This window comes from Seriola dumerili, unplaced genomic scaffold (assembly GCF_002260705.1).
Source record: "Seriola dumerili isolate Sdu_G_001 unplaced genomic scaffold, Sdu_1.0 BDQW01000273.1, whole genome shotgun sequence".
In the NCBI taxonomy this organism is placed as follows: domain Eukaryota; kingdom Metazoa; phylum Chordata; class Actinopteri; order Carangiformes; family Carangidae; genus Seriola; species Seriola dumerili.
The window spans coordinates 2,221,552-2,246,671 of NW_019174528.1; the positions used below are offsets into that span (position 1 = coordinate 2,221,552).

General features: G+C 41.5%; 2 protein-coding genes and 1 long non-coding RNA gene across 4 annotated transcripts; 2 read left to right on the forward strand and 1 right to left on the reverse strand.

Annotated features, from left to right (window-relative positions):
- Positions 1–51: 51 nt before the first annotated feature.
- On the reverse strand, positions 52–2,250 carry LOC111230573. The gene is made up of 6 exons (XR_002665450.1): positions 2,194–2,250; positions 1,298–1,357; positions 1,007–1,059; positions 759–811; positions 455–531; positions 52–261 (listed from the first exon to the last, which is right to left on the reverse strand). It is a non-coding gene; the product is annotated as an uncharacterized LOC111230573 (long non-coding RNA).
- Positions 2,251–2,956: 706 nt separating this feature from the next.
- LOC111230590 (ras-related protein Rab-39B-like) lies at positions 2,957–7,790 on the forward strand. The gene is made up of 2 exons (XM_022757375.1): positions 2,957–3,341; positions 5,159–7,790. The coding sequence occupies exons 1-2, from the start codon at positions 3,127–3,129 to the stop codon at positions 5,598–5,600; spliced, it is 657 nt and encodes a 218-aa protein (XP_022613096.1). The 5' UTR covers positions 2,957–3,126; the 3' UTR covers positions 5,601–7,790.
- A 3,009-nt stretch (positions 7,791–10,799) lies between these two features.
- LOC111230611 (glucocorticoid modulatory element-binding protein 1-like) lies at positions 10,800–21,294 on the forward strand. Of its 2 annotated transcripts, none has more exons than XM_022757407.1 (10): positions 10,800–10,839; positions 12,298–12,490; positions 12,765–12,817; positions 12,936–13,051; positions 14,686–14,789; positions 16,594–16,742; positions 17,445–17,570; positions 17,684–17,821; positions 18,110–18,247; positions 19,407–21,294. In XM_022757407.1, exons 2-10 carry the CDS (start codon positions 12,363–12,365, stop codon positions 20,258–20,260), a joined length of 1,806 nt encoding a protein of 601 aa, XP_022613128.1. In that variant the 5' UTR covers positions 10,800–10,839; positions 12,298–12,362; the 3' UTR covers positions 20,261–21,294. The 2 variants fall into 2 exon arrangements, with proteins under 2 accessions (XP_022613128.1, XP_022613129.1); XM_022757408.1 differs by having other exon boundaries at positions 18,125–18,247.
- The last annotated feature ends 3,826 nt before the right edge of the window (positions 21,295–25,120 follow it).

Below are 25,120 nucleotides of genomic sequence, written 5' to 3' on the forward strand. Positions count from 1 at the left end.
GTTCCTTTTAATAATGTGAATGTAAGATGGAATATAATAAAGCGGTTCCAGTAATGGTTGACAAGTCATTTTATTACATTCAATGATGCAAGTTTTAAAACTTAGGTCAAGGATTTTCCACTCATTAGCACCACACTTTACAGTTAGGTCAATCTGAGTGAACACTTCTAACTCGGTGTCACCCCGTCTTCTGGATGGCCTGCAGCAGTTCACCCAGACAGGTTAGGATTCCCAGCGCTCGTCACCAACATGCCACTGAACCTGGGAGAAAAGGGGAAAAAAAAAAAAGTCCACCATTTAAAAATCACAATTCAAGAGCCTCCTGTAAACACATTAGGTTATGGCTGATCTCAGTCCCATATCCGCAAGCTTCATCCAACAGTCCTCATTATAGTAAGTGGTCATCATAGATCAGATGAACTCAAGCAATATACGACAGAGGCCTTTTACATACCTTTCAGAAACCAGGAAGGTTTGAGAGCCCGCACAGCCTGAGGATACCAGACTTTACATCATGGGCCAGAGAGATACCTGGAGGAAACATCCTGTTTAGAATCATGACAACATCTGACAGAACATCTGTAGGACAGCTGAGTGGCTGCTGATGGCAAAAAAGGGCCACAACAGTCAAAGACCACCCAATTTTCTTGCATGCACATGGAGAACCTTGGACTACAAACAAGCCCAGGTCCTTAGGATAGCATGCCTCAACTTGGACTTCAGGTCACATTAATACAGTGCAATATTTTAAAATTTACCTTGACATGAGCTGTCCTCATGCAGTAACTTTTGGGTCAGCCATGAGGATCACCTGAAGAGAAGCAGAATTTGGTAAGCATATTTTTTTTTTCTTAAACTAACACTATTAGAAGACTTTAAAGAAATGTGGCTCAGTAAAATAAATGTCTCAATCAGACCTAGTTTCAGTGAGGGCAAGTTTGTAATCACAGCCAGGACTATTAAAAAAAAAAAAAAAAAAAAAAAAAAAGTTGCTCGGTTAAACTACCTGCATGCAAGTGGTTTCCATTTTGTCCTTTCACCATCAGCAAAACCCAAAACCTGCAGAAAGACGGAAGTATTAGACATTTATCACTTAGTAATTTTGATTAATAGTCTTTTAGTTCAGATCAAGTGTCCTTCCCCTAAATGTTGCTGGAGCAGTTATTTTCAAACTGAACAGCGACCGTCGGTGAAAGTCTTCATCTGGGCTTCCTGTTGACCGTTCACTGCTACATAACAGCATGAACGGCTTCGATAGGAGCCTGATATAAAGATACATGAACTCCTGAGAACATACCTGCATCGTCTGCAGACATCCATGGTTGGAGAGGCTGGACAGAGCTATTAGTGGTTGAACCTGTAGAGAAAAAAAAATAAAATAAAATACACATTTGTCCACATTAAGCCAGCTAAATTAGAAGGATCTAGTAAGTCAGGATTTTATAGATTAACTTTAAAATGTTGGTATAGATTGCTAACAGCTACAACAGGAAACACAGTTCACACTCACATACAATACCATAATTAAACGGTTGACTATCAGCAGCTATGCACATATGCCACATTATTACATAGAATTGTTTTGATGCAGTTTAAAGTAGCGCCATTTTATTTTAAAGTTATGCAACGCCATCTACTCTGACTGTAGGCCTTACAGTGCGCTACAAGTCTGAGATGAGATCGACTTTAAAGCATCGTCTGCTATCAAGCATTTTGTTGAGAAAAACAAACAAAAAAAAAGGTTAAACAGACGAGGACGTCTGCAACACAAATTAAAATCTGTATTTTTTAAAGATGCATTATGGGTAATAGACTTCTGAAGGGAGTGAAGGACTCAGCCACGTGGCCTACACGCATTAAACCCATCATGTACCGTTAGCACTACTGCTAAACTATGGCCTAGCAAAGTTTAATTTAAAGACGTGGCAGCGTAATATGATTTAACGATATTGTACAAAAATAATTTGGTTCTATTTTCAAGTTAAAGCGTTACCAGACACCGCCTAACTACAGCGGGCTACATGCTAACATTACTTTCTTAAACAGCTAGCACTTTGCATTGCTAAAGCTAGCCAATCACTTACTAACATTAAATTCCACTCAACGGTCGTAGGTGCTAAAGCTATTCGCAGCAAACCAATACACACATACATGTAACTTGTGTCAGAAACTGAAAAGTAGTTGAGGCCTTACCGACATCAAATGCCGACTTCTACACCTCATGAAGAACAGGAAAGGGAAGAGATAGAAAGGAGGGTCCCGTTGATTTTATACACGCTAGCGTCGGGCAGCAGCGCGCTGATTGGCCCACAGAGCTCACGCGGACCACTTGCATGACGGGATATGTATTCATTCAAGATTTTTTTTTTTATGACCGCTTGTTGTCTTTTAGCTTTATTGTCACTTAGACACATTGATACCGACGCGAACTGAGATTTTACGTAACACTATAATGTGTAGTTATTATATATCGTGTATAAAGAGAGAAATACTAAGTAAAACGAAACTATAGCTGGAAATGAAGCTACTTTCAGAACCACGGACAGCAACCTGCTTCCAACCGCTGATCTACGGCGCGTGGTGTCCAGATAACAGTGAAGGGTGCTGCATTCAAAAACAGTTGCGAAATACTGCTCTTACGTGTTGATATTTCAAGCTGACTGACAGAATTTCACACAATATAGACAAAAGACGTTGGAAGTTAACACTGAAATTCCTACTACAAAAGCAGCTGACTTATTATGACTTAGTTAGAGTTTATAAAAACCTGAATACTCGTATCTTGTGCCTTAAAATCCAGCTTATCTCTGACCGTTTCATAAGATACAATTGCCTCATTCACCACTACTAGGTCTCTAGTTGTAATATCGCGTAGTGGAGCATAGGTAAAATCTATCACATGATTGCTGCGGTCGCTCTGTGCTCCGCGTCTCTTCCTGAGCGAAAGGCAGCAGCAGCAGCAGCAGCAGCAGGAGCCGCAGCAACAGCCCGGGTTTCATGTAAACACGCCGCGCTCAGGGCTTTGTTTCACATACACATTCACACACACACACACACACTCACACACACACACACACACACACACACACACACACACACCGCTGGTATCCCCCTTCTAGTCATGCCATGGATATTTTGTGGCAATACCAGTTCAGGATCATTTTACTCGGGGATTCGACAGTGGGGAAGTCGTCGTTGCTGAAGCGCTTCACGGATGGTATTTACAGTGATGTGGCGGATCCGACTGTCGGGGTAGATTTTTACGCCCGCTCGCTTGATATCGAGCCCGGGGTGAAAATAAAGCTTCAGCTCTGGGACACCGCTGGCCAGGAACGATTCAGGTACGAAAGAGAAAGAAATTAAGCTTAAATGATTTTGGGTTTTTTTTTTCACCCTAAAACTGAATATAACGACCAGTCTTCGTCGAGATTTGTCGTTAAATAATGGAGAGGCCTTGGTTCGCTGTCGCGTTTTTAAAAAAAATGAAACCGTTTAAATGAAATGAAGGCCATTTCCTCTCTCATTGTGATGTAATGAAGCCAGTGTGGACAGTGGAGAAAAGGGTCAGGAGACGATTATACAGGCCTCGATCTTATGATGCCATGGCCTATATATGAAAACAGTGCAATTCGAGGCGCATCATTGCATTCATTAACGGATGATGGGCAGCCTCCTCATATTTAGGCCCCGGTTTGATTTCCCTCAGATAGCACGGTCTCCAGGGCAACACAGAAGATGAAAACTCTATATCCAAATCTAGTTTTGCATCCAACTGCCCTGTTGCTTGTTCTGTTTCATGTGTCCCTGCTGTCATGGACAATTTGCTTTAAAGCGCTCCTCTGACTGGAGAAGCAGTTCTGCTCTTAGATCTGCTTTCTCTTTTGAAGCTCAGGCTTCAGAGGGTGTTTTCCTTCAGGCTTCACCTCTCTTCTGTCTCAGTGGGTCTTGGCTCTGATAAGTGTTTGTCAGATAAACCAACAGGTTTTTTTTTTTTTTTAGCTACCTTGTGCATGTGCAGCCTGTATGTGGGTAAATAGGTTGTCCCAGATGGGTAACTTCCTCTTCTGGGGCCCCAAAAGATCCTGTGTTTACTGTGTGGTTTGTGGTAATGCGATCAATTCAGGCCCAGTGGGGAAATGCAAAGCCACTAAATATGAACCACCAAATCACTCTATAACTGGACTGATGAAGACGCGAAGGCAGCTCCTGTGTTTTTACTTAATTTTGAGGTGCTTTCTTGTAAAGGAGCCCTTATGTAAAAACCTAGTTTTAATACCTTTTTATATATTTCAGTGGATATTGTGCATCCATGGAGCATATTCTTAGATACATCAGTGTTAAATAAAATCAGACACACCTACCCCTCTGCAGTGGGGTATTACAGGACAGGACTGGTTGGTGAAACAGAATGAAGCTGCTATTTGAAGTCTGAAGAGTGCGCTGTAGTTAAAGGCAACAGCATACAGTCACAGTGCCCACAGAGTGAGAGGGCTCAGGGTCAATCAGGGGCCTGCAGCTCATTTTGTGAACTGTAGGTTAATTTGACCCTGGATTTGCATCTCATAATGGGATAACAGTCTGTGAATTAATTTAATTGGATCTAAAGTACTACATTACATTTCAATATGAAATGTAAAACTTTAATGAGAAAAAAACGGTGGAAAATCGAATGATTTATCCTAGTTGTGTGATTTTAAGTCTCTTTTCATGCCGGCGTGAGGAGAATATGGATCTTGTCAAAGCTGTAGTTTGAGACATGGACTTGATTAACACAAAATTGAGGACTTGAGACTTGACTTGGACCTGTTCTCTGTGAAACCTGACCCACTTCAGTCCAGAAGCGAAAACATTCAAGTCTCAAGTTTTGACCTGGTAAAATCCCAGAAATAAAAGTAAATAGGACAAATGCAAATATCAAATTGCTGTTCACTTTTACTTGACTTGGGCTTTATCTTGACTGACCAAAGTCTTGACTTGAGCTCTGTCTTTACAAGACTTGAGACTTGAGACTTGACCTGGACCTTTGACTTGGACCAAAGGGCATAGACCAGCTATGGATCTTATAATGGAGGATTCTGTTATGTGGGGACAAAGTTAAGGTTTTTGTCAAAGATGATTTTGCTTATACTGACTAACATGTCACCTGTCTGCCCACCAGGTCCATCACGACATCATATTACCGCAACTCGGTGGGCGGGCTGCTAGTTTTTGATCTCACCAATCGCAAAACCTTTGACCATGTGAGGGAGTGGCACAAGGAGGTGAGTGAGCACATCCTGCCTCACCACATGGTCTACATCCTCATCGGCCACAAGAGCGACCTTAACAAGGACCGCAAGGTGACCCGAGACGAGGCGGAGCAACTGGCGGCAGATCTGGGCATCCGCTACGTGGAGACGTCGGCCAAGTGCAACAGCAACGTGGACCGGGCCTTTGAGCTGCTGACCAGAGACATCTATGAGCTGATGAAGATGGGGGAGATCGTCACCCGCGACGGCTGGGATGGCGTGAAGAGCGGTCTCACTGCCAAGGTCCTCTACCCCACCGAGGACGAAGAGGAGCTAGCCACCGCGTCTGCCGAAAAAGGCTGCCACTGCTAACTGAGAACTCTGTGTCCACACACTGTCCTGTCTCACTAAGAGCTTGCCTCGTCTCACAGCTGTCCATTAGAAAACAAGTCACTCAGGCTCAGCACCCTGTGATATCATCACCCATCACTCCTTCACCTTTGTGCTTCGTGCCCTCTCTGTGTGTGGGACAGCTGGGATTGTTTTCCAACAGGGGGCTTGTGTACATCCTGATGTGTGTCTTATAAACAAGTTGTATCTCTAAATCCATACGGTGTAGCATGAGCCAAGCTGTTTTTTGGCCTTGTTAGGTTCGGAAAACGCAGACAGCATGCAGAGGTGATCAGGTCTTGGGACTGAGAGTGTAGCCAATAGTCCTTTTTCAGGTACAGGTGTTCAAGGTACAGGTAAATCCATGGACTGTGGCGTACCGTGGTCTGGCATCACTCTCATTTCATACGGCACTGTTGTGGGTTTATAACTGTCAAAGTTTGTGCAATGCTTTGCCTGCAATCCTGTGTGACTGTAATATTGTAAATAATAGTGAACTCTATAGAAATGAAAGCTAAAAGGTCACTAAAAGCTATTTAAATGATAGTGTGAACAGACACAGTGCTCTCTACAATAAGTGTCACCATTTGAAATCAATGTGCTCCTCCTGCTACTGTAAGCTGTACGTGCACTTACGCCAAACTGACTTCAATCTTTGATCATTCTGTGAATACATGAGTAATGTTTTTGTAAAAAAAAGAAGAAGATAGAGAATACTTCTAGTTAAGGTGTATACATAAAGATAGGATACTGTAACTATGGTAGGTCTAATTTAGGTTTGTATTATACTGTAGCATCAACAGGAGCAAGACATCAAGTAGAGATTCATCTCTCAGTCATCAGACCTTTAATTATGCCGTCAGCAATAGTAAAGATGTGTTTGATTAGGAACAAAAAGGAGTTTGAGTTTCACCTGCAGCTTAGGCAAACAGCTACTTCCTTCATTCAAAGCTCAATGCACAAAAATAATATTACATTCAGGCCTGAGGATGTGTTGCTTAGTTTATGTTTCATTCCAGAAGTATCAGTGAGTAGGAAATGTTGGTTTAAGTCTGGAGGAAAGTCGTCTGGCTTCCAAGCGGAAAACCCAGAGCAAGATTTGTCAAAACCTGAGGATGCCACATTAACATGGCACTGCAAAAGCTAACGCAGCAGTCCAGCAAACCACGTGAAACCCCGACACCCGGTTTGGGTTTGACAGTTCCCCCGTTCAGCCTGCTCAACAGGGCCTTAAAAGAATTGTTCAACATTTTGGGAAATTCTTTTTCTTTCTAAAAGTTAGATGAGAAAATTTAATGTTAGTGTAATGTCTGTGTGTTAAGTAGGGAACTAGATCCAGGAGGCAATTAGCCTAGCTTAGCCTAAAGTAGGTGTAAACAGCTAGCCTTGCTCTCTCCAGCCAGCTAAAATAACTTCCTGGTGACTTCTGAGTGATATCACCATGTGTGGTAAATTTGTTAAGACATTAAGACGCCTGTGCTCACCATCTGCATCTTGCATCCTGCTAGTCAAAGATTTACCGAGTCAGGCTAGCTATTTCCCCCTGCCTCTTCATGCTAAGCTAGGCTAGTCGCCCCCTGGCTCTAGCTCTGTACTTAATGCACAGACAAGGTTTCTATCTTATTGGCTAACCCTCAGACCCAAAGTATAGAACTATTTCTTTAAAGTTATCAAAGTGCTTGTTCTTAATCATGGAAATCTGGCAGAAGTGATCACTTACAGTAGATCAGCTGACTTTCAAGGGGCAGGATTTTCATCAACCTAAATACTCAAGTGTAAAGCTGTTGTTTAAGTTGCTGAAATTCTTTTCTTAACTAAGTAACGTTGACATACCATTGACAAAACTTTAGCAGCTGTAATTGGAGCCTGTGATGGTCAGCTTGCCGTTCTTAGCAGTAAGATGTATTTATGATGAATGCATGTCTGTGCACATGACTTACACCGCACATGGTGGCAGTAACTACCTTTAACACAGAGGATCATGTATGCTTTCAAGTCTCCAGAGTCTTTTGACTTGCAGAGCCCATTAATCTGTTGTTTACCAGCCCGGAGGGTACAATAGACTACAGTACACTTACCCTGGGAGCTCACCTCTCCTCGCACCAATCACTCAATCACCTTTCACCAGCATCTCATGACAAACAAACAAACAAAAAAAAAAAAACTTGTTCACATACACGTGTAAACAGCAAGAGATTATGCATTGTGCAGTTTTTACTTTGCATTCATGTGATCAAGCTTACCTACATTTTTTCTTTGAGTTGATAAATGCTGGATCTAGTAAACATACTGTACGGTATGTGGTTGCAGCTTAGTATTCGGTAAGGAATGTATTGTAAAACATTTGCACCGACCCCTTTATTTTTTACTTTTCTGTACAGAATCAAACTGTATTCTCTCTGGTAAACCACCACATGTTATAGCCAGGTTTAAGTACAGTGTATTATATACGGTATATGTGTTTTTTTGTTCGTTTGACAATCAGACTTTAACATTTCATGTTCATGGTGAAGGTGAGGACTTCATCACAGGGGTGCTATGCCTTGCAATCGAGTTTAAACGTCCATCCAAAATCACCGTTTGACAGCCAGTCTGACTGTGTTTAATACAACTACCTTCCTCACTTTTGTCTCTCATGTAAACAGGGTTAAATTGTATGATATTGTTTGAATGTGTATGTGAAGAGCAAACTGTTCTCCTATGAGCATGAGTGTCATTCGTGAGCACTGCACTGAACAGTGTGGAACTGGCAGCCTCAGAGTGTTGAAAGCACGGGTTAAATTTAAAGGACAATACTGAAAGACGAGAAGAAAAATTTTGAATTTTTGAAGGACTCATTATCTGTGCTTATTTCTCATCGGCTGGTAGCAGACGCCTCTATATCCACCAATGGTAAACAGTTAAAAATCTAGACTACATTTGCAGCTCCATTTGTAACCTTACAGACTGTACATAACAGTGACCATTGTGAGTAATGATGATGATGATTATGATGATGATGGTGGCCAGAACCAATCTTCAGTCCACATCCAGCCTCTCTCTTACTGAAATCTAAAAAGGAGTAGCTCAACATATCTGGAAATATGCTTATTCCCTTTCATTTTAAGAGTCAGATGAGGTTTGACACCACTATCTTAAATCATATTGATATCAATCTTCTTATCTCACTCAGAGAGACTGTGAATATGATTAAATTCCCCCGAAATGCTGAACTGTGCCGTTAATAATATTGTGTTATCCACTGGAATGATAAACCAGCCCTGCACTGATCGGGCTTCAGTACCAGGAAACATCAGCAGCTGTGAGGCCTGCAGGATGGTACATAGCAAAAACCTGTACAGCTTCTGAGCCCCATGGTCACATTTCACAGCTTTATCGAATAAATGTTATTTATTTTATATATTATGTAGAAGGGATTCGCTTATTTGATGTGATTTTATTGATTGGTTAAAAAAAATAAATAGATGTCCAATGAATAAAGTTTGGCCTGGTTGTTTTTTTTTTATTTATTTTAACAAGGGTTTGGTGCCCTCTTCTGGCAGGGGGAGAATAATCATGACCTAGATTGGTTATTTTGTTTTTGATTTATTTATGGCGACCATGCCACCCTCTGTCCAAAGAGTTACATTAGTTCAGTTCAGTGACATTAGTACATTTGTTGATTTAGCAGCTGATAGTGATTGTTGCTACAGTCCAGTGGGAAAAACAGTAGATAGTCTGTTTTAGCTGCAAGCTGTAGTTTGGCATAGAGATTAAAAGTGTTTTATATGTGACAGTGTAGACTATATGAACACAACAGACTCATGTCAGGTTTCAGTAACGACATTTTATAAAACATGAGATTTGTGTTTCCAAGTTCAGGAATTTGTGTCTTCAGTAGGCCTATTGGAAAACATAAATTATATATTATATTATATTATATTATATTATATTTACTACACACAAATTACATATGGTCAATGCTGAGTGCCAATTCTGATATTTTTCAGACAAGAGATCTCTAAATTTGACAAAAAATATAAAATTCAATTCAAATATTAGAGTAATGTAGTATTTGTCACCACACAATTATTTCCTCACAAGGTGGAGAAGGATTTTTAACAGCATTTAAACAGCATGAAATACAAATTATATAAACTGATCAAATTTAAAAGCAGTCAAGTCTACAGAAATCTGTTTTTTCAAGGTGTTGGTGGATTTCCCCACATTACGTGAAGGCATCACTAGATGGTAGCCGTACAGCAACAAATGAGAGCCAACATAATGTTACTGCCCCGCCTTTTCCTACCCGTCATGCTCTTCGGCAGTGAAACCCACGCATCCATCTGTTCTCAAATGTTGTTTTTAATTGCAAATACGTAAATGTTTCTAATAACAACTGTCAGTGTATGTTGCAATTATACAATACACCATAAAAACGCATCTACCCAGAGGTAATTTTGCAGGTCATGCACCTCTGAGTGAGGTACGTGCCACCTGTGGTTATTCGATGAGATGTTCAAGTGTAACGTTAAAAAGGGCTTCTGCTGTGATTTGCACAGGAGGAGTAGTGGTTACTATTCCTCTTGCGGAATCGCCATCAAGAGATTTCGGAAGCACAATTTTTAAACCAGGGGCTGCTAGTGGTCACATGTCCTGGCGCCCCGTCTCATCATGTTTAAAATAATACAAATAAAACGAAAGCTGAGAGTCTCACCTCGAATCTTAATTTATCACATCTGGTCGACAGGTAATTCTTATGTTGTTATTGTGTGTTGAAACTGAAAATCAATAACGACAGCCGATTTACACAGAAACCTTAAAGTTAGACTCGTTTTATGATGGGGACCAACCCTCACTAATGTTTGAGTGTATAATGACACTGCTCGACGCTTCAGCATTCAAAATATATTCAAATATTATACAATGCCAATGTTTCACGAACAAAACCACTGATCGGGACATTAAAATACATCCATACAATCTACGAGATGTAACTTAATAAATTAGGTGTATAATAACAGAAGGTGTCATTAAATGTGGAATGCTCTCTACTCTTATATTATACAGATAACTAACGAAGTTACTGTAGTCGCAGTGAGTTGCAGTTGAATTTTGTCCGGGTTTACAAGAGCGTGAAAATAAAGCGAGCGCAGTTCAGCAGGAAGTCAAGCTATATCAGCGAAGTGCGCATGTGCAGCAGCTCTCCACAATCTAGGGATGTGTTTCTCTTCATAAAACGGTAAGGACAAGCCTATTTCTATCTGTGTGATTTTAAATATACTTCGCGGTAAAATACCAACCGCTCTTACGAAACAAACGGTTGTATTCGCCGGGGGTTTCGGGTATATTGCGGAGGGGGTTCAGCTAGCCAGGCTCGTACAGAATGGAGGGGCAACGCCGTCGCCGTGCCGTTGTTTGCTGTACGTGCCGCCGCACAGGGAGACGTCATTTTGAGGGGGAGCGGAGAGTTAAAATGCAGAGTTACGAAGGGACGTACGGTTCATAGACAAGCGGCACGTAACCGTCACACTGTAAATGCAAAGCTTTACCCGTCTCGGACAGTATAGTTCACAATATTGTCCAGTTCCCACACATCAAGTTACGCCCTTGCGTTAGCCATAATGGCTACCGCCGATCTGAGCTGTGTGGATCTCAACAGCGAAAATCAGTCAGCAGCCCGCTGCGGCCGTCACAACCCACCCAACTTTGGAAATAGAAGTCTTTTATCTGCATCAAAAAGGATGAATTTAGCACTAGTGTACCCGTGAGTGGTCTACTAACCACATATCGGATACCATCCCCCAAAATCACCCCCAAACTGCGGTTTCAACTCCCCAGTGCGCGGGGAAACCCACCACACTACCGTTACATCTTGCTCCAAATTTGACAGTTTGACAAGCGGGGGTGCATTGGCAGTAATGCACAGATAACCTGACTGAACACGGAGTACGTCAATTTACCAGTCACTGCGGTCTTGTGATAAATTAATTTCTTTTTGTGCACATTCACGAAACCGTTCATTTTAAAAATATAGTTTCATATTTAGCTAGTTAATATTGCTCTCATTAGTTCACAGACAAAAATTAATTCGTGATCAGTGGAAGCTTTTCTGAAATATGATTTTTTTTTTTTTTTTTTAAATATGTTTTAATTAGTGGATATAACGTCATGGTATGCTAGCTTGATATTGCTGAAATAAAATTTAACCTTTTTGTTCCAAAAGTGGTTGTTATTTATGTTTCTTATCTGCCAAGAAGACGTCAATGTAAAAATGACGCATTTCTTTATGAAGTTTGGTTAGGCTGGAACATTTAGCTAAGCTAACTACCAAGTCTAAGAGCAAATAGTATTTTTTCAGCTGGTCTAACTGCAGTATGTTGGTTTAAAAGTTCAGTTTGCTCCGCAACGTTAGCTAGTTAAAGTTAAGCTAATCTAAACATAGGCTTTTAAAACTACATTTAAACATCAAGTTCTCAGTGCAGTGTGTTTCCCAACCCCTAGAGGCGCTTAATTGTGGCTGATTGGTCTTATTTTTAATTTTGAAAGTAGCTTTGACTGAAAAAAGATCTTATATGATTAAAAAAAAAAAAAAAAAAAAAAAAATCAATTTGCTTTTGCTTCTTCTTCACACCACAACAAAACCAAGGTTTGATATCATTTTTCATATTGTGTTCTTTTTCTATTCCTCCACCTTCAGATGAACAAACTCCTGGGTAGCTGTTCTGTGAAAGCAGGCCCTCTTTGAGTCTTACTGTGAGTGTGATGGCGACCACCGATGAGGTCACGGTGTCCATGGGGGAGGTGGTAATGGTAAAGGCTGATGGAGAGGGTGACCCCGATGACCCTAATAAGACTCAGGTCATCCTCCAGCTCCAACCAATCACCACAGGGTATGTACTGAAGCAAGGTGTCACATATTAAAGACTGTGGTGTAGGTTAGGATGTGGACTGGAATTACAGTTGAGTTCATTACAAAACAATTTAAGGTAGCAAACAGCTACAGTAATGCCAGATGATTAACCACTATTAGGTTTACGACAAAGAGTACTACTCCAAAGTAAGTACTTACTGTAGATACAACATAGATATCATCCTATCTGCAGATAGACAACATCCTCTAATATCCAGAAAAAATAGTAAAAATGCCATATGTTTTCTTTCCAGAGATGAATCTGCTGAAACAGATGCAGCTGTCATGGCCGTTGAAGCACATCCAGGTAAGACATTATCAGAAAGATGTTTGGACATCTGGTAAGATTCAGTGATTCAAACATTTTGCAGGTTACGTGACAAAAAAATACATTTTAAACGTTGCGTATCTTCTCTTTCTTTTAGAACAAACTGAGGGAGATGACGTAGAGATCGGCTGTCCCATAACATGCGGCGACAGTAAAGCTGTGTTGCTGGTGAAGAAATTTGTGTGCCCGGGAATCAATGTGAAATGCGTGAAGGTTGGTATTCATTATGGTTTTTAAGTCCACATTGAATCAAAATGACAACCTTTCACTTCTGGTCCTCAAAGGCTCGTCAATATGCGAATATATTTTGATTGATAACATGTCAGAGGAGACATAAACTGTATTATTAAAACCCTAAAAAACACTTAACAAAAAATGTACAAATGGCTGTTATTAAGCATCACTGTACATAGCTAGATGGCATTGAGGCGTCTGAACAGTCAATCACCCAGCAGGAAATAAACATGTTCTGCTGACATGTGTCCAAGAATAACTGCATTGAACCACCTGTTTATTTTGTCTCACTTTAAACTTGGTAGCTTCAAATAGCTCTGTGCTGATTACAGCTATAAGTGGGCATGTGCAATGGCTGCCTGGGTTGATTCTGTCATGAATAATTAAATAAGATGAATGTTCTGTTTTATGCTTGAAAGAATTTTTAGGTTTTTCTTGCCAACATAGTGCTATGATATAGTGCTATCATAGCTGCTCTAGCTGAACCTGTAATGAGCATCGAAGGACATTAGGTGTTCTGAAGAATGAAAATAAAATGTTGACTGTAACAGAGCAACAAGGCTCACAAAAGAAATACGAACAAGTGGTGCAAGAGGAGGCAGGCTGCTCTCAGCATCGTAAAAGACACAGTACATTAGGCTGTAAAACAGAAGTATGAACTAAATCAATCTGTCAATCCAAGGCAAACAGTTTGCACAGCTTTGTTTTGTTTTTTTTGTTTTTTTTTTGCAAGACAGAAGACAAAGCATTGACTGGGGAACAAAGGGAAAACAAAACTGTAAATATAGGACGGGCCAATTAAGAAGAGTCTAGCCAGGAAACAAGAAAGCAAAGTGATATTTGTTGTCAGGTCTATGATGTGTGTGTGTGCTCGCCTGCCAGTGCACCACATTATAAGGTGGATGGGAGAGAGGAAGAGAGAAAGGGAGAAAAGGTGTTGGCGAGTGAAGTGAAAAAGATGAATAAAAGAAACATGAGAGAGTCTGAAAGGATAAAAAGAAAAGGCGCCAATACTGTCTTTCTCCTGACAAAAAAATGACATTACTGCTATTATTACTTCACCCGTCACCACCACCACTAATGACAATAATAAAAATGATAATTATAATAATAATAATAACTTCACTGCCGCCCCTGGCAATGTTATGGGATGGGGCGCCACCCGGGAGCTCCAGAACAGGCTGGCAGGGTCGGACATGCTGGGAAGACAGTATTTTTATTGCTACATTTTTAGATTAGATTGTTGTTTTGTTGGTGGAGATTTTAATTTATTCGTTCTGATGTTTGTATCACTTTGGGTTGCCCACAGACCCTTACAGGAAAGGGCTGGTCCACTGTGGGTTGACCCCTACAGTCACTGTCGTAGTGCGCACTTCTGCACTAAATAATATCACCTCAACATAAACACTGTCTGGGCATGATGCATGACGGCTATGGCTTTAAAATACCAATGTATTGATATTATTGTTTTAAATTAAAGGCCAGTATTAACAAACCAATACCACACTTATAATAATACAGTAGTCTTGCTTTTAGCTGTTTCTGTCATTTTATCCTCTACATTGCACTTAATGAACTCACTATGGTCATTTAACCAACACTCTCTCCACCAGTATGAAGACCAGCTGATAAGCCCCAAACAGTTTGTGCACATCTCTGGGAAAGCCACTCTGAAAGACTGGAAGAGAGCCATCAGGATGGGTGGAGTCATGCTAAGGTGAGGGCACTTACATTTGGATTAGTGAGCCAAAAGCCAAAGGTATTTCTGTATCTGCGTGCTGGTTGTTTGCGCTACACATCATGATTAGTCATCATCGCTGTCTGCAATGCACTGCAGACTCCTGCATATGTATTGCTGCTGACATAACAAACAAAGATGTGACTCTGTGTAAATACTGTTTTCTAATTCCAACCCAAATTTGAAGAATTCAACCACACACAAAACAACAAATAAAACAAACAATTACTAAAACCACACTAAATCAATAAAGCAGAAAAAAAAACAAGCCAAATACAGAAAATAGTTAAAATAACTAAAATAACTCTACATGTAAAACAATAAACAATAATAACTTAGAATGAAAACCGAATCAGGATTGTCAGAAATTCACATTAACAAGAAGAAAGTGAAGACGAAGGTGCAGAAACCAGTAACATCTAGGTGACATTTATCAAACTAGAATGGCTCTCAGCGGAGCGCACGCCTCCGTCAAGGCCAAACAATCCCACACATGTCGAGCTCTTATGATAGAGAAATTAAAGGAATAAGGAAGTAGTCTGAGACATCAGCAATATATAATTCATATAGGCATCTCCTTTTTTTTTTCTCCCAGACTCCCTCCAGAAATCGAGGCGTTTTTCTGACGTGTTGAGTCAGGGAAACTTATACTACGACACTGTGAAATGCTGTCTACAACAAATTAATTATTCATGCCATCTTGTGAATTTGGCATGTAAATATAATACAAGTTCTTTCTTTTCTTCATGTAAGAACAACTCAAAAACTGCAGTTTCTTGGCATCCATCATCAGCTGGTCCTGGTGTTGTACCGCAGTAATGATGCTACACAGGGAGTGGCAGATTTAAATAAGAGACTACTTTATATGTATCTGTGTCTAATAAATCTATGATGTGTCCCAGACAGGATGGATTCAGATAACTAAGCATTCGTTTTGCCGTATCTCTTTTTCACACATGTTTCTTGCATTAGAGTCAACCACATAGATCTGTATCCAAACCGCTGGCCTGGTCTGTGCACCTCTGATAACATGACACTTGGTCGCTTGTTGAGGAGTCAGTCCTGCTGTTTTTTAAAGCTTCAAACGTGTTGATATCCTGACATATTATATATGACATATGAATGTGCTTTACTGAAATGATTTCAATATCTTACTTTTGAAGTTGTTCCATTTGTGTCCTCATACATCTGCGGACAGTCATGGGGTTTATTTTCATATAATCTGAATTGACTTGAGTTCTGTCCAATCTCTGGCAAGAGTTGTTGTCCCTACCTTTTTTCCGTGATGTGAAACGTTGTGTTTTCTGTTTAGCTGTTGTTTTTGTGGAATGTTATTTTGCACCTCGTGGCCGCCATCGAGCATCTTTAAACACAAATATTGCTTTCAGCCATTGCACTGCTTTCATTGTGGGATGCTTGTACCATATGGGTCTTTTTTTTTAACCTGCTCAGATTTTATTCTTACCACCCAGGCTGTTTGTGTGGGCAAGTCCTGCGTGAATCAGCTGTTCTACCTCACACAGTACACCGGCAGCACATGCTCAAAAATGCATGTATATCAAAACGATAAGAGACAGCTCTGACTTTAATAAATGATGTAAACTTTTGTGTCAGTCTTTGTTTTTAGCGAGGACAAAATAAATCATATTTTAAATATCTATAACTGATAACACAACTTAAATATAGAACCAGCAAATTTAGCCTCAAATCAATATGGTCCTTTTGTTTCTTCCTGTTTCTATTTTCTTGCTGTTTGATACCGTTCTTAATTTCTGCTTTCTAGAAAAATGATGGATTCAGGTCAGCTTGACTTCTACCAGCACAGCACGCTGTGTACCAACACGTGTCGCAGCACCAAGTTTGACCTTCTCATCAACAACACACGCTTCCCTCCGGATGGCAGCAGGCTTAACACGCCCACGTCCTCTCAAGGTGAGAACATGCCATAGTCATGACGATGCCAGTTTCTGAAAAAACTGATATCGACCACTAGGATCGTGCATTATTTAGATTTTTGTGATTTTCTGATTTTGCCCCGTCAGTCTCGTTTCAGATTTTATAAACCGTATGAAAAGGAAAACAAAAGCAACAATTATTTTTATAACAGCCTGTCTCAAATAATCAAGTGTTTTGTGATTATTCATGACAAAAAGGAAAAATAATGACAAAAATAAAGTTATATGTTGGCTGTTTTACACTTCATCATGTTCTTTTTGACACAGTGATTACACTGCTGTATTATTATTATTGTAAACAGTATTTAAGTGCATTGATGTAAGTGACAATAACCGATAAGTTGCATTACAGTGGAGGACACGGGCTGAGAACCACCTGACGACAAGCTGTTTGTTTCCAGATTCACGCAAATAACAAATACATTTGAAATTGTATTTGAATTGTGTGTCACTAAGAAGATGTTTTGATTTTTTCATTGGTTACACAAATAACCCGATCTGTAAGATCTTTATCTATACCAAACTGTTACTGTCCTCACCTAGAGTTCATATATTTTTTTATCTTTTATCTCTGGAACATATAGGGTTAGCTTACAGAATTAGCGGTCCAGGTTGAGTGCAGTTCCCGCCCTGAATTGTTGTTTCAGTCTGCCTCTGGTGCTCTCCTATATGACTGCAGCTCAGGTGGTTCTGGGTAATGGCGGTGCAGTGGGCGAGGACAGACCAGACGTTCTGAGCGGGAAGATGGACTGGGGCTCGATCTCACTGGAGTCTGCAGACAAGAAGGAACACAATGAGATCTCAGGTCCACCGCACATCATTCGTCTCACAATAATGATAATATGTTGAGGAGATCATACATGAGTAAATACAGAGCTCGCCAGTGACTCGGTCTTCTTCTTCTTCTTTTGGCCACAGAGGACACGCTGAACTTCTGGAAGGGTATTGCGGATGTGGGTTTGCTGGGTGAAGTGGTGACCAACATCAGCACTGAGCTGCTGGAGCTGCTGAACAGCGTGCAGCAGCTCAGGGATCTGGCTGCCATACAGGACACAGGTACAGAATAACACTAATGTACACTGGCTGCTGGGAACTGCATCTTCATAACAGAGACTATGCAGAACGTAAAGGTGCATAAACGAACGGAAAGAAAGAACAAATTCAGCTGCTGGCGGAAGCTGAAGGATGACAAACCAACAGCAGAGGGCTCTTAGAAAGGCTGCTGTTGGTTTCTATAAGAGTATTGACTGAATACCTAATTATTCATTGTGTACAACAGCTGAATTTGTTCTTCCTTTCTGACTGACAAAGTGACCCTTTGATTGATTGCCGCACTGATCCCAGATTCCTGTCTGGTAGAGGTGGCGGTGCTCAGTAACCTCGCCCAGGTGTTTGGCCTGCTCGATTCGGTCAAGAAGATCCTGGAGAGGAGGAGGCAGCAGACGGATCCCAGCCAGGAGCAGGTCCTCAGCACACTCACCAGTGAGTACATCATCCATTTAGCCCACTGGATTTGTTGTCAGGTTTGTTTTTTACCATAGAAACATGAACGCTGATGTCTGATTGTTACATGACTCAACATCAATTATTCTAGCTACAACAAAATGCAGCCAGGGGGTGAATTTCAGATCAAATCCCACGTGGCGTCAGTGTTTTCCTCTTCTTCCCTGATCATTTAATTACTTGTTCAGTCACAGAAACTTAAGATATGAACAGATTCATCCACACCTGTATGTGCGAACTGTGCAAAGCATCTGAAGGTACACAACGCATCAAATAACAGCTGAGTGAGTTGTCTAGTTTAAACTTCGTCATGGATATGGATGGAAATTGATCAGACCTTATTGATACCAAAGCCATTATTTATTCGTCCGATTCTTTATCGATTTCCCGAAAGATTATTGATGAATTTTCAGAGTGAAAAAAGTAGATCTACACAGGTTTTTGCCACACAGTAACACCTGCCTCTGCTTCGGCTATACAGTGTAAACCTGACTGTTTACATGAAGCCTGTAGACTATGGCTGCAGCTTAGTTGTATTTCACTCGGGACTTTTGTCAAATGTTTACAAATGCAAATATCAGTCAGGATCAGGAGTCGTTCTGAGAGAAAATCTAGTTCCAATATCTTAATTCTTGTTAATAAGTCGTATTAAATGTGACGATGATGCATCACTGTGTGACGCTGTGACCTGAAATCACTTGGAAAAGGTATGAAACATTTACATGGTGATGAACCACAACTTATGGCGTGTTAATGAGTCGGTATAAATAAATAAACAACAAATATGTGTACATATTATATATTTTGAATGAAAACAAAGGATCAAACGTAAATAAAATGCTGCCTATATAACTTGACTTGACCCGAGCGTTCCCACTGCATTATTGCTTCTTAATAAAAGGATTCATATCAGCGCATATTGGAGAATAAATGCGACGATGCCAATATAAATCGGTCGGGCTCTACTGGAGATCGGACTTGACATTTGGTGGTTTAAGCAGCATCTCATCATCTCTGCTGAATATTGATTTCACACATCAGTATTAGGCTGTGTAAAATCTAATCTGAAATACTTGTGAATCCATAGTTTGCTCGGTCTTCATGTTCAGTCGTGTGTCATGTTGTTTGCTCTGTGCAGACCTGGAGGTGCAGCTGGAAGAACAGAGGAAGCAGCAGCAGGTTCGAGCTCTTCTCTCCTGCCCGCAGCCTCCCAAAAACAAAACTCCCACCAAGCGCCAGACCAAGCGGCCTCGCCTCCAGAGGCCCGCCTCCACCACCACCCTCCTGACCTCCCCCATCAGCCAGCAGGCCACCCTGCAACCTCAGCAGTTCACCGTTCTTTCGCCCATCTCGCTGTCCTCTGTGGGTCAGCCGTTCACTGTGGCAGGCCTGCCCATCGCCTCCCTCGCCCAGTCCTCCAACACGGTCACCCTGCTTCCCGCCGGCTCGCAGCTCTTCACCCGCTACATGGTGACCGGAGACGGAAAGGCGGACACCATCACCTTGCACCCGTCCTCGGGCCTCACACTGCTGGGCACCACAGCTATGCAGGACTCCAGCCAGCTGGGCACGATGGTGAGCCCCGTAGAGCTGGTGCACCTGAGCCAGCAGACCGGCAGCACAGAGGTGGTGCCCATCGAAGGCCAGGTGGTGGACGGCACCATGCTGGTGCAGCAGGAGATGATGCAGGGCGAGGTGGACACTGGCCAGGAGCACACGGTCATCGAGATCAACCCGGCTCCGGTGGAGCAGGCGGTGGGGGTGATGGAGCTGCAGCTGACCGGTGAGCCAGGCAGAGAAGGGGCCGCCATGGTTGTCCAGGGCGGGATGGAGGTGACAATGGCTGCGGAGGGGGAGGAGACGCAGTGCCAAATGCAGGAGGGGCAGACTGATGGGGTTCAGGGGCTGCAGCTGGACGCCAGCGGACAGTTGTCAGGTGTACAGATAGTAGTGATAGAAGAAAATACTCAGGAAGAAAACAAGGTGAAATGAGACACACCTCCTATTTTATCCAACAAAGCAGGTATGAACTTGTACTGAGCTATCACAGACTTGTGAAACTGTAAATACACCACATTTCCAAATCCACAGATTGACTTGGCCTAAGACCAAGCATTAGGGTAGCCATTTTCCTTTTTTGGCGCACGTGTGTGTGTGCGTGCGTGTGTGCGTGTGTGTGTGTGTGCGTGTGTGTGTGTGTGTGTGTACATGCTCCTCTTAACTTCTTGTTGATTTTTATTGAAACAAAGAGGCATCACAACAAAGAATGAAATGTACCCTCCTGTTTGTTTTGTATTTGAAGGATAGTTCCAGCTTGTTACAGCTCGGCTCTTATTCTCCTGGTTCTGGCCATCGTTTGCGTCAGCAGTATTAACCCTGCACTGACCCAGTTAAGTGCTGAGATCTGACGATGCAGATGTCACTTAGAGGAAGTCAGAGACAGGTTGCAAACAAACCCTCAAGTGAACCAAACTTATTTAATTGAAGACGGGAATTATTATTACACAAACTATCACAGTTTAGAGACTGACTTTGCGGCGTGCTGAACTTCCTGTGGTCGACTTAACAGCTTTAAAATACAGTGACTTTTATTTTTACCTCCAAGTAAAGTGCTTACGATCAGATGTGTCCGAACCCCCGGACGTTGGACCAGCACCGGGCCTTCTAGCATTCTTTGCGGGGCTTTGAGGAAACAATATGTTTCGCAAAAAAAAAAAAATACCTGAATGATGATTACATAACAATGAACTGATTTTGATCTAAAGTTTGTCAGCAGCACAGAAGGTCATCAGTCTTCACCTACTTCGATCTGCCGGGCCTGTGGGTGCCGTGTTCATGTTACTCTTGGAAAGCAACCGCGAGCTAACGAGCGTTTGAGGAGGAGTCGGAGAGAGCTGGACAGAAGGTGAATGAGATAAAAGGTCCAAAGTATGTGTTTTTCTATCCAGATATTAAACGCACTGTACTTAGTGTAGTGGGGACTCAGCCGTGCGTTGAACAGCGCAGAGGGCTGACTTGGAGGGGGGGGGGGGGGGGGGGGGGGTCAGACAGCAACAGATTGCATTTAAAGGCTTATTCAGATGGTGAAAGACTGCACCACAGTTTATAACACTCACAGACAGGACTTTACGACTCTTCAAAGTTTTCAAGATCGAACCAGGGCATTCGCATTACAAAGTAAAGTAAGTCCTCAGTGGAAGCATCTCACAGACAGGCTCGATCTTATCAATGATTTCTTTTCTTCTTTTTTTTTAAACTCAGGGCTGAAATAATCCTGAACTCTGCCTTAGAGTGAAATTTTTAATTTGGTCATGATATCAGTCCTTAAATCTGTCAATATGAAATTGTTCTGTTTGGGACTCTTGGTTTAGATAATAGGCTCAACGCTTTTGCTTGTTTACAACCCGTGTTATCATCTCACCACTCATAGTTCTTTCCTTATCAGACTTAGCTGTAAACATGTTTTGTTCCCAGATCTCAGTAATTAACATTGGTTGGTGCATTACTGATAAAAAAATAAATAAATAAAAAAACGATGACCGGAGCTGAGAGAATGAGACCAAAACAGAATTATCCTTTAAGCCTCCATGAACAACCTGAAGAGAATTCACTGTAACTGTAAAGTCTCCGTGCAGGGCTTCGATGGTGCTGATGATTCATCAGTTCACATCCTCTTACACTGACTCAGGAGCAGCAGGCTGCAACTTCTCAGCCTGCTCCGCTGATGATCAGACTCATTACCAGTTACAGTGTTGGGGGTCACTTAAGGCTGGGAATAATTGCACTGTCTGTTGTGTCGTAGTGTCGCATCCAAGCTGTATTGTTTTTGCACTGTGTGACGTCCGTTTGGGACGACGGGAAGATGTTTGCATCGACGCCTGCTCTCGAAACATTTCTTTACAATTTGGCCATACTGTTGGGTATGCCACCTTTTCCTCTGTGCATAGTTAAACGGCAATGGACTGAATTCCTCTCATTGGACTGTCAGCGGTTTCTTTACTGCTTGGTTTCACTCACAAAACTCTTTTTCCTTCATTGTGAACATCGAATTGCTTTTTCTCAGTATCATAGGTAGTGTGAGCTACTGGACTGATTGTTTAAGTCGATATATAAAAGAACATATATATATACTTAATGTCTAATGTGGTATGCCTGTATTTTACACTTGTACAAAGTAGTGTCATATTTATTAGTTTTCCATCTGGCCTCTCTCTCTCTCTCTCTAAGGTGCAAACCTGGATGAATTTATGCTCTTGGCTTTAGCTCACATCAACAAAGACTTGTTCAAGACTTGTGCATTTCCAATAATTTAATTTAACAAATGAGGGTATTTGCATACTGACTTTGTAATGTGTTTTAATATCAGATTAAAACTGAAAAAAAAAAAAAGTGTGAGTGGCTGTGTCCGTTTTCTGCCACCAGAGTGCGCTGTGTGCTCGCCCCACTACGGCCTGAAACTGGAGACGAGGGTCACAGCCACAGCTGCATTAATAGATGCTGTAATCTCCGACTTCTCCATGTGTCAGGTTTATTGCAGTACGCGGTGTAATCTGCACCGTCATGGGTGCTGTCCGTGATGGGCAGGCCTCTCTGGAGGCTGAGCCGTGCTGACAGGGCACCGGGGCTCTCTGGTTATTACAGTCCACTCTTCTTGTAGCCCCTAACACTCCCAGACACTGTATTAGGGAAAGGGCATGAGGATTTGGGTTATACAAGCACAAAAACAGGCACACACACACACACACACACACACACACACAAACTGCAAGGCTGAAAAAGACACTGACATGAACTGGTTTTAGGTGTGTGTGTGTTTGTGAAGTACAAAAGGGAAACATCCTGACATCAGCAGCTGAATGTGGAGCTGCTGGGGGGCCAAGTGAGGGCTAAAAGGTTGAGAGACTGAACAGAAGGGGTCATTGTGAGGTGCAGGAGGAGAGGATATGCTGTCCGGGTAAATTACAGAGGTGCTCCATAAGCTACAGGTTGGGTTTCCTCACATGTGCACAGGACAATGAAAACGGGAGCAGAGCGAGCATCGGTTACATGTTGGGGAAAGTCTCTCGAGAGGTTGAGAGGCTGTTAGAAGAGGGGCCAACGCAGCTGGCATTTAGTCAGTAACGCCTCGGCTATAGCAGGTTTAGCTGAGAATAGATGCAGGAGCGTGACATCTCGTAGTCAGTGTATCTTACACACAGAACGGCTTCGTGCTCTATCTATAGCATCAGAGGAGGAAAACAGGCCCATAAAATAAAAAAATAAAAACTCAAACATATGGTTGATTTAAAAATGAGGTGACAGACAGTGACAGAACATGTCCTGTGTAAGAGAAGGGTTTCAGTCGGTTTTTAAATCATGTCCTTTTAAATTATGCAGGGTCTTATATAATAAGCCAGTATTTATTCTATACATGTCGACTGTTAGCTATCCTGCCGGTGAACTGGGACCACTGCTGCAGTCATTACCCAGGCCCCAGACTGAGAGTTATGCATAGTTTCTTAAAACTAGTACCAACATGTTTTGTAAATGGACATTAGTCTCAATAATAACAAGAACTTGGTGTCAACTCCACAACTGTATACATGTTAATAAAAAAAAAAAAAAAAAAAGGAAGACTCTGAGACAGGATTTAAAATACCAGAGAATAGTCACTCAACTAAGAAATTAATTACTCCACAACAATTTTGATAATTGACTAATCAATTACACAAAAAGCCAAAAGGAATTTTTACGTGGGCTTTTGGATTATTACAGAAAATAAACTGTGAGAAACAAACGTTTATGATACTGTCACGTTTTGTTCAATAGAAAAATCTTCACAAATGAACACTACTTTATGAACCTTTTGAAGCCTTAATACAATCACCAGAAGTAAAAAGCAAATGTTGGGCTGTAAACGAACTACACCACGGTCGCGTGACTTCAACGTCACCACCACTAAACTTTCAACTTCTAGTTTGATTTAGTTCTTACCGCTTCTACAAAAGCCTTTCCTCTTACAAAGTTCGTAGCTGTTTGTAAAAGTGTAAACACAACGAGGCTGTAAAGGTGAACCGGTGAGTTGATCGGTTTTCATATCCGACGTGATGACGTTTGACGTCCCCGACAACCTCTCATTTAGCCACCTGTTAGCAACCGGTATTTTTTTAAAGAGACTTTAAAGCTTAAAGAAATCACGTCTGGAGTATTTACTGACGTATTTTAATGTCGTAGCATAAAACGTAAAAAATATCTTGAGCTCATGTAACCCGCATAAATGGAAAAACCCATAGACTTGATGAGGGAGGGAACCGGAAGTGCTCAAAAGCTAACTTATTTCCGTGTTTTAGGACTCACTCCTGCGGAGCAAGTTTTATTACCTTACAAATTTGTTATGGCTAATGTGTTAGCAAAGTGTTGTCTATTTACACACATACAATAAATCTTGCAGTTAGCACAAAAAAATACACTGAAGTGGACTGGGAGGAATTATGCTGTAGTTAAGTAACTGATACTGTTTACATGTTAGCAAACAGTTTCCTTTGATTTTGCCCTTTGTTCAATAGCATTTTTAGACATGGAGCACACACATTTAGTTCATTTTTGTACTGTCAACACCTAAGTTCTGATCATTAAATTGAATTCATATAGTTTTCTTTCCTTTTTTTTTGTTACTTTACCATAGGAAACAAGAACTGTGGACTGTAACCCAGGCTACACCTGAAGTAGAGCAGCATTGATGGCTGTAACTGCTGCCAACAGATTTTATAGACCATCTTCACCCCTGCGTTTGGTCCCTGTAGTGTAAAGTTTAATGATGTAACATTACATGATTTCTGGGAAACAAAACCTCTTCACATTTACAAGGCTGCC

Bases quoted from the DNA above. Each gene is read 5' to 3' on its own strand.
- LOC111230590 (XM_022757375.1), top strand. From the start codon at position 3,127: ATGGATATTTTGTGGCAATACCAGTTCAGGATCATTTTACTCGGGGAT. The intron at 3,342-5,158 runs GTACGAAAGAGA...TCTGCCCACCAG, and splicing joins GCTGGCCAGGAACGATTCAG to GTCCATCACGACATCATATT.
- LOC111230611 (XM_022757407.1), top strand. From the start codon at position 12,363: ATGGCGACCACCGATGAGGTCACGGTGTCCATGGGGGAGGTGGTAATG. The intron at 12,491-12,764 runs GTATGTACTGAA...TTTTCTTTCCAG, and splicing joins CTCCAACCAATCACCACAGG to AGATGAATCTGCTGAAACAG. The intron at 16,743-17,444 runs GTGAGAACATGC...ATATGACTGCAG, and splicing joins CACGCCCACGTCCTCTCAAG to CTCAGGTGGTTCTGGGTAAT.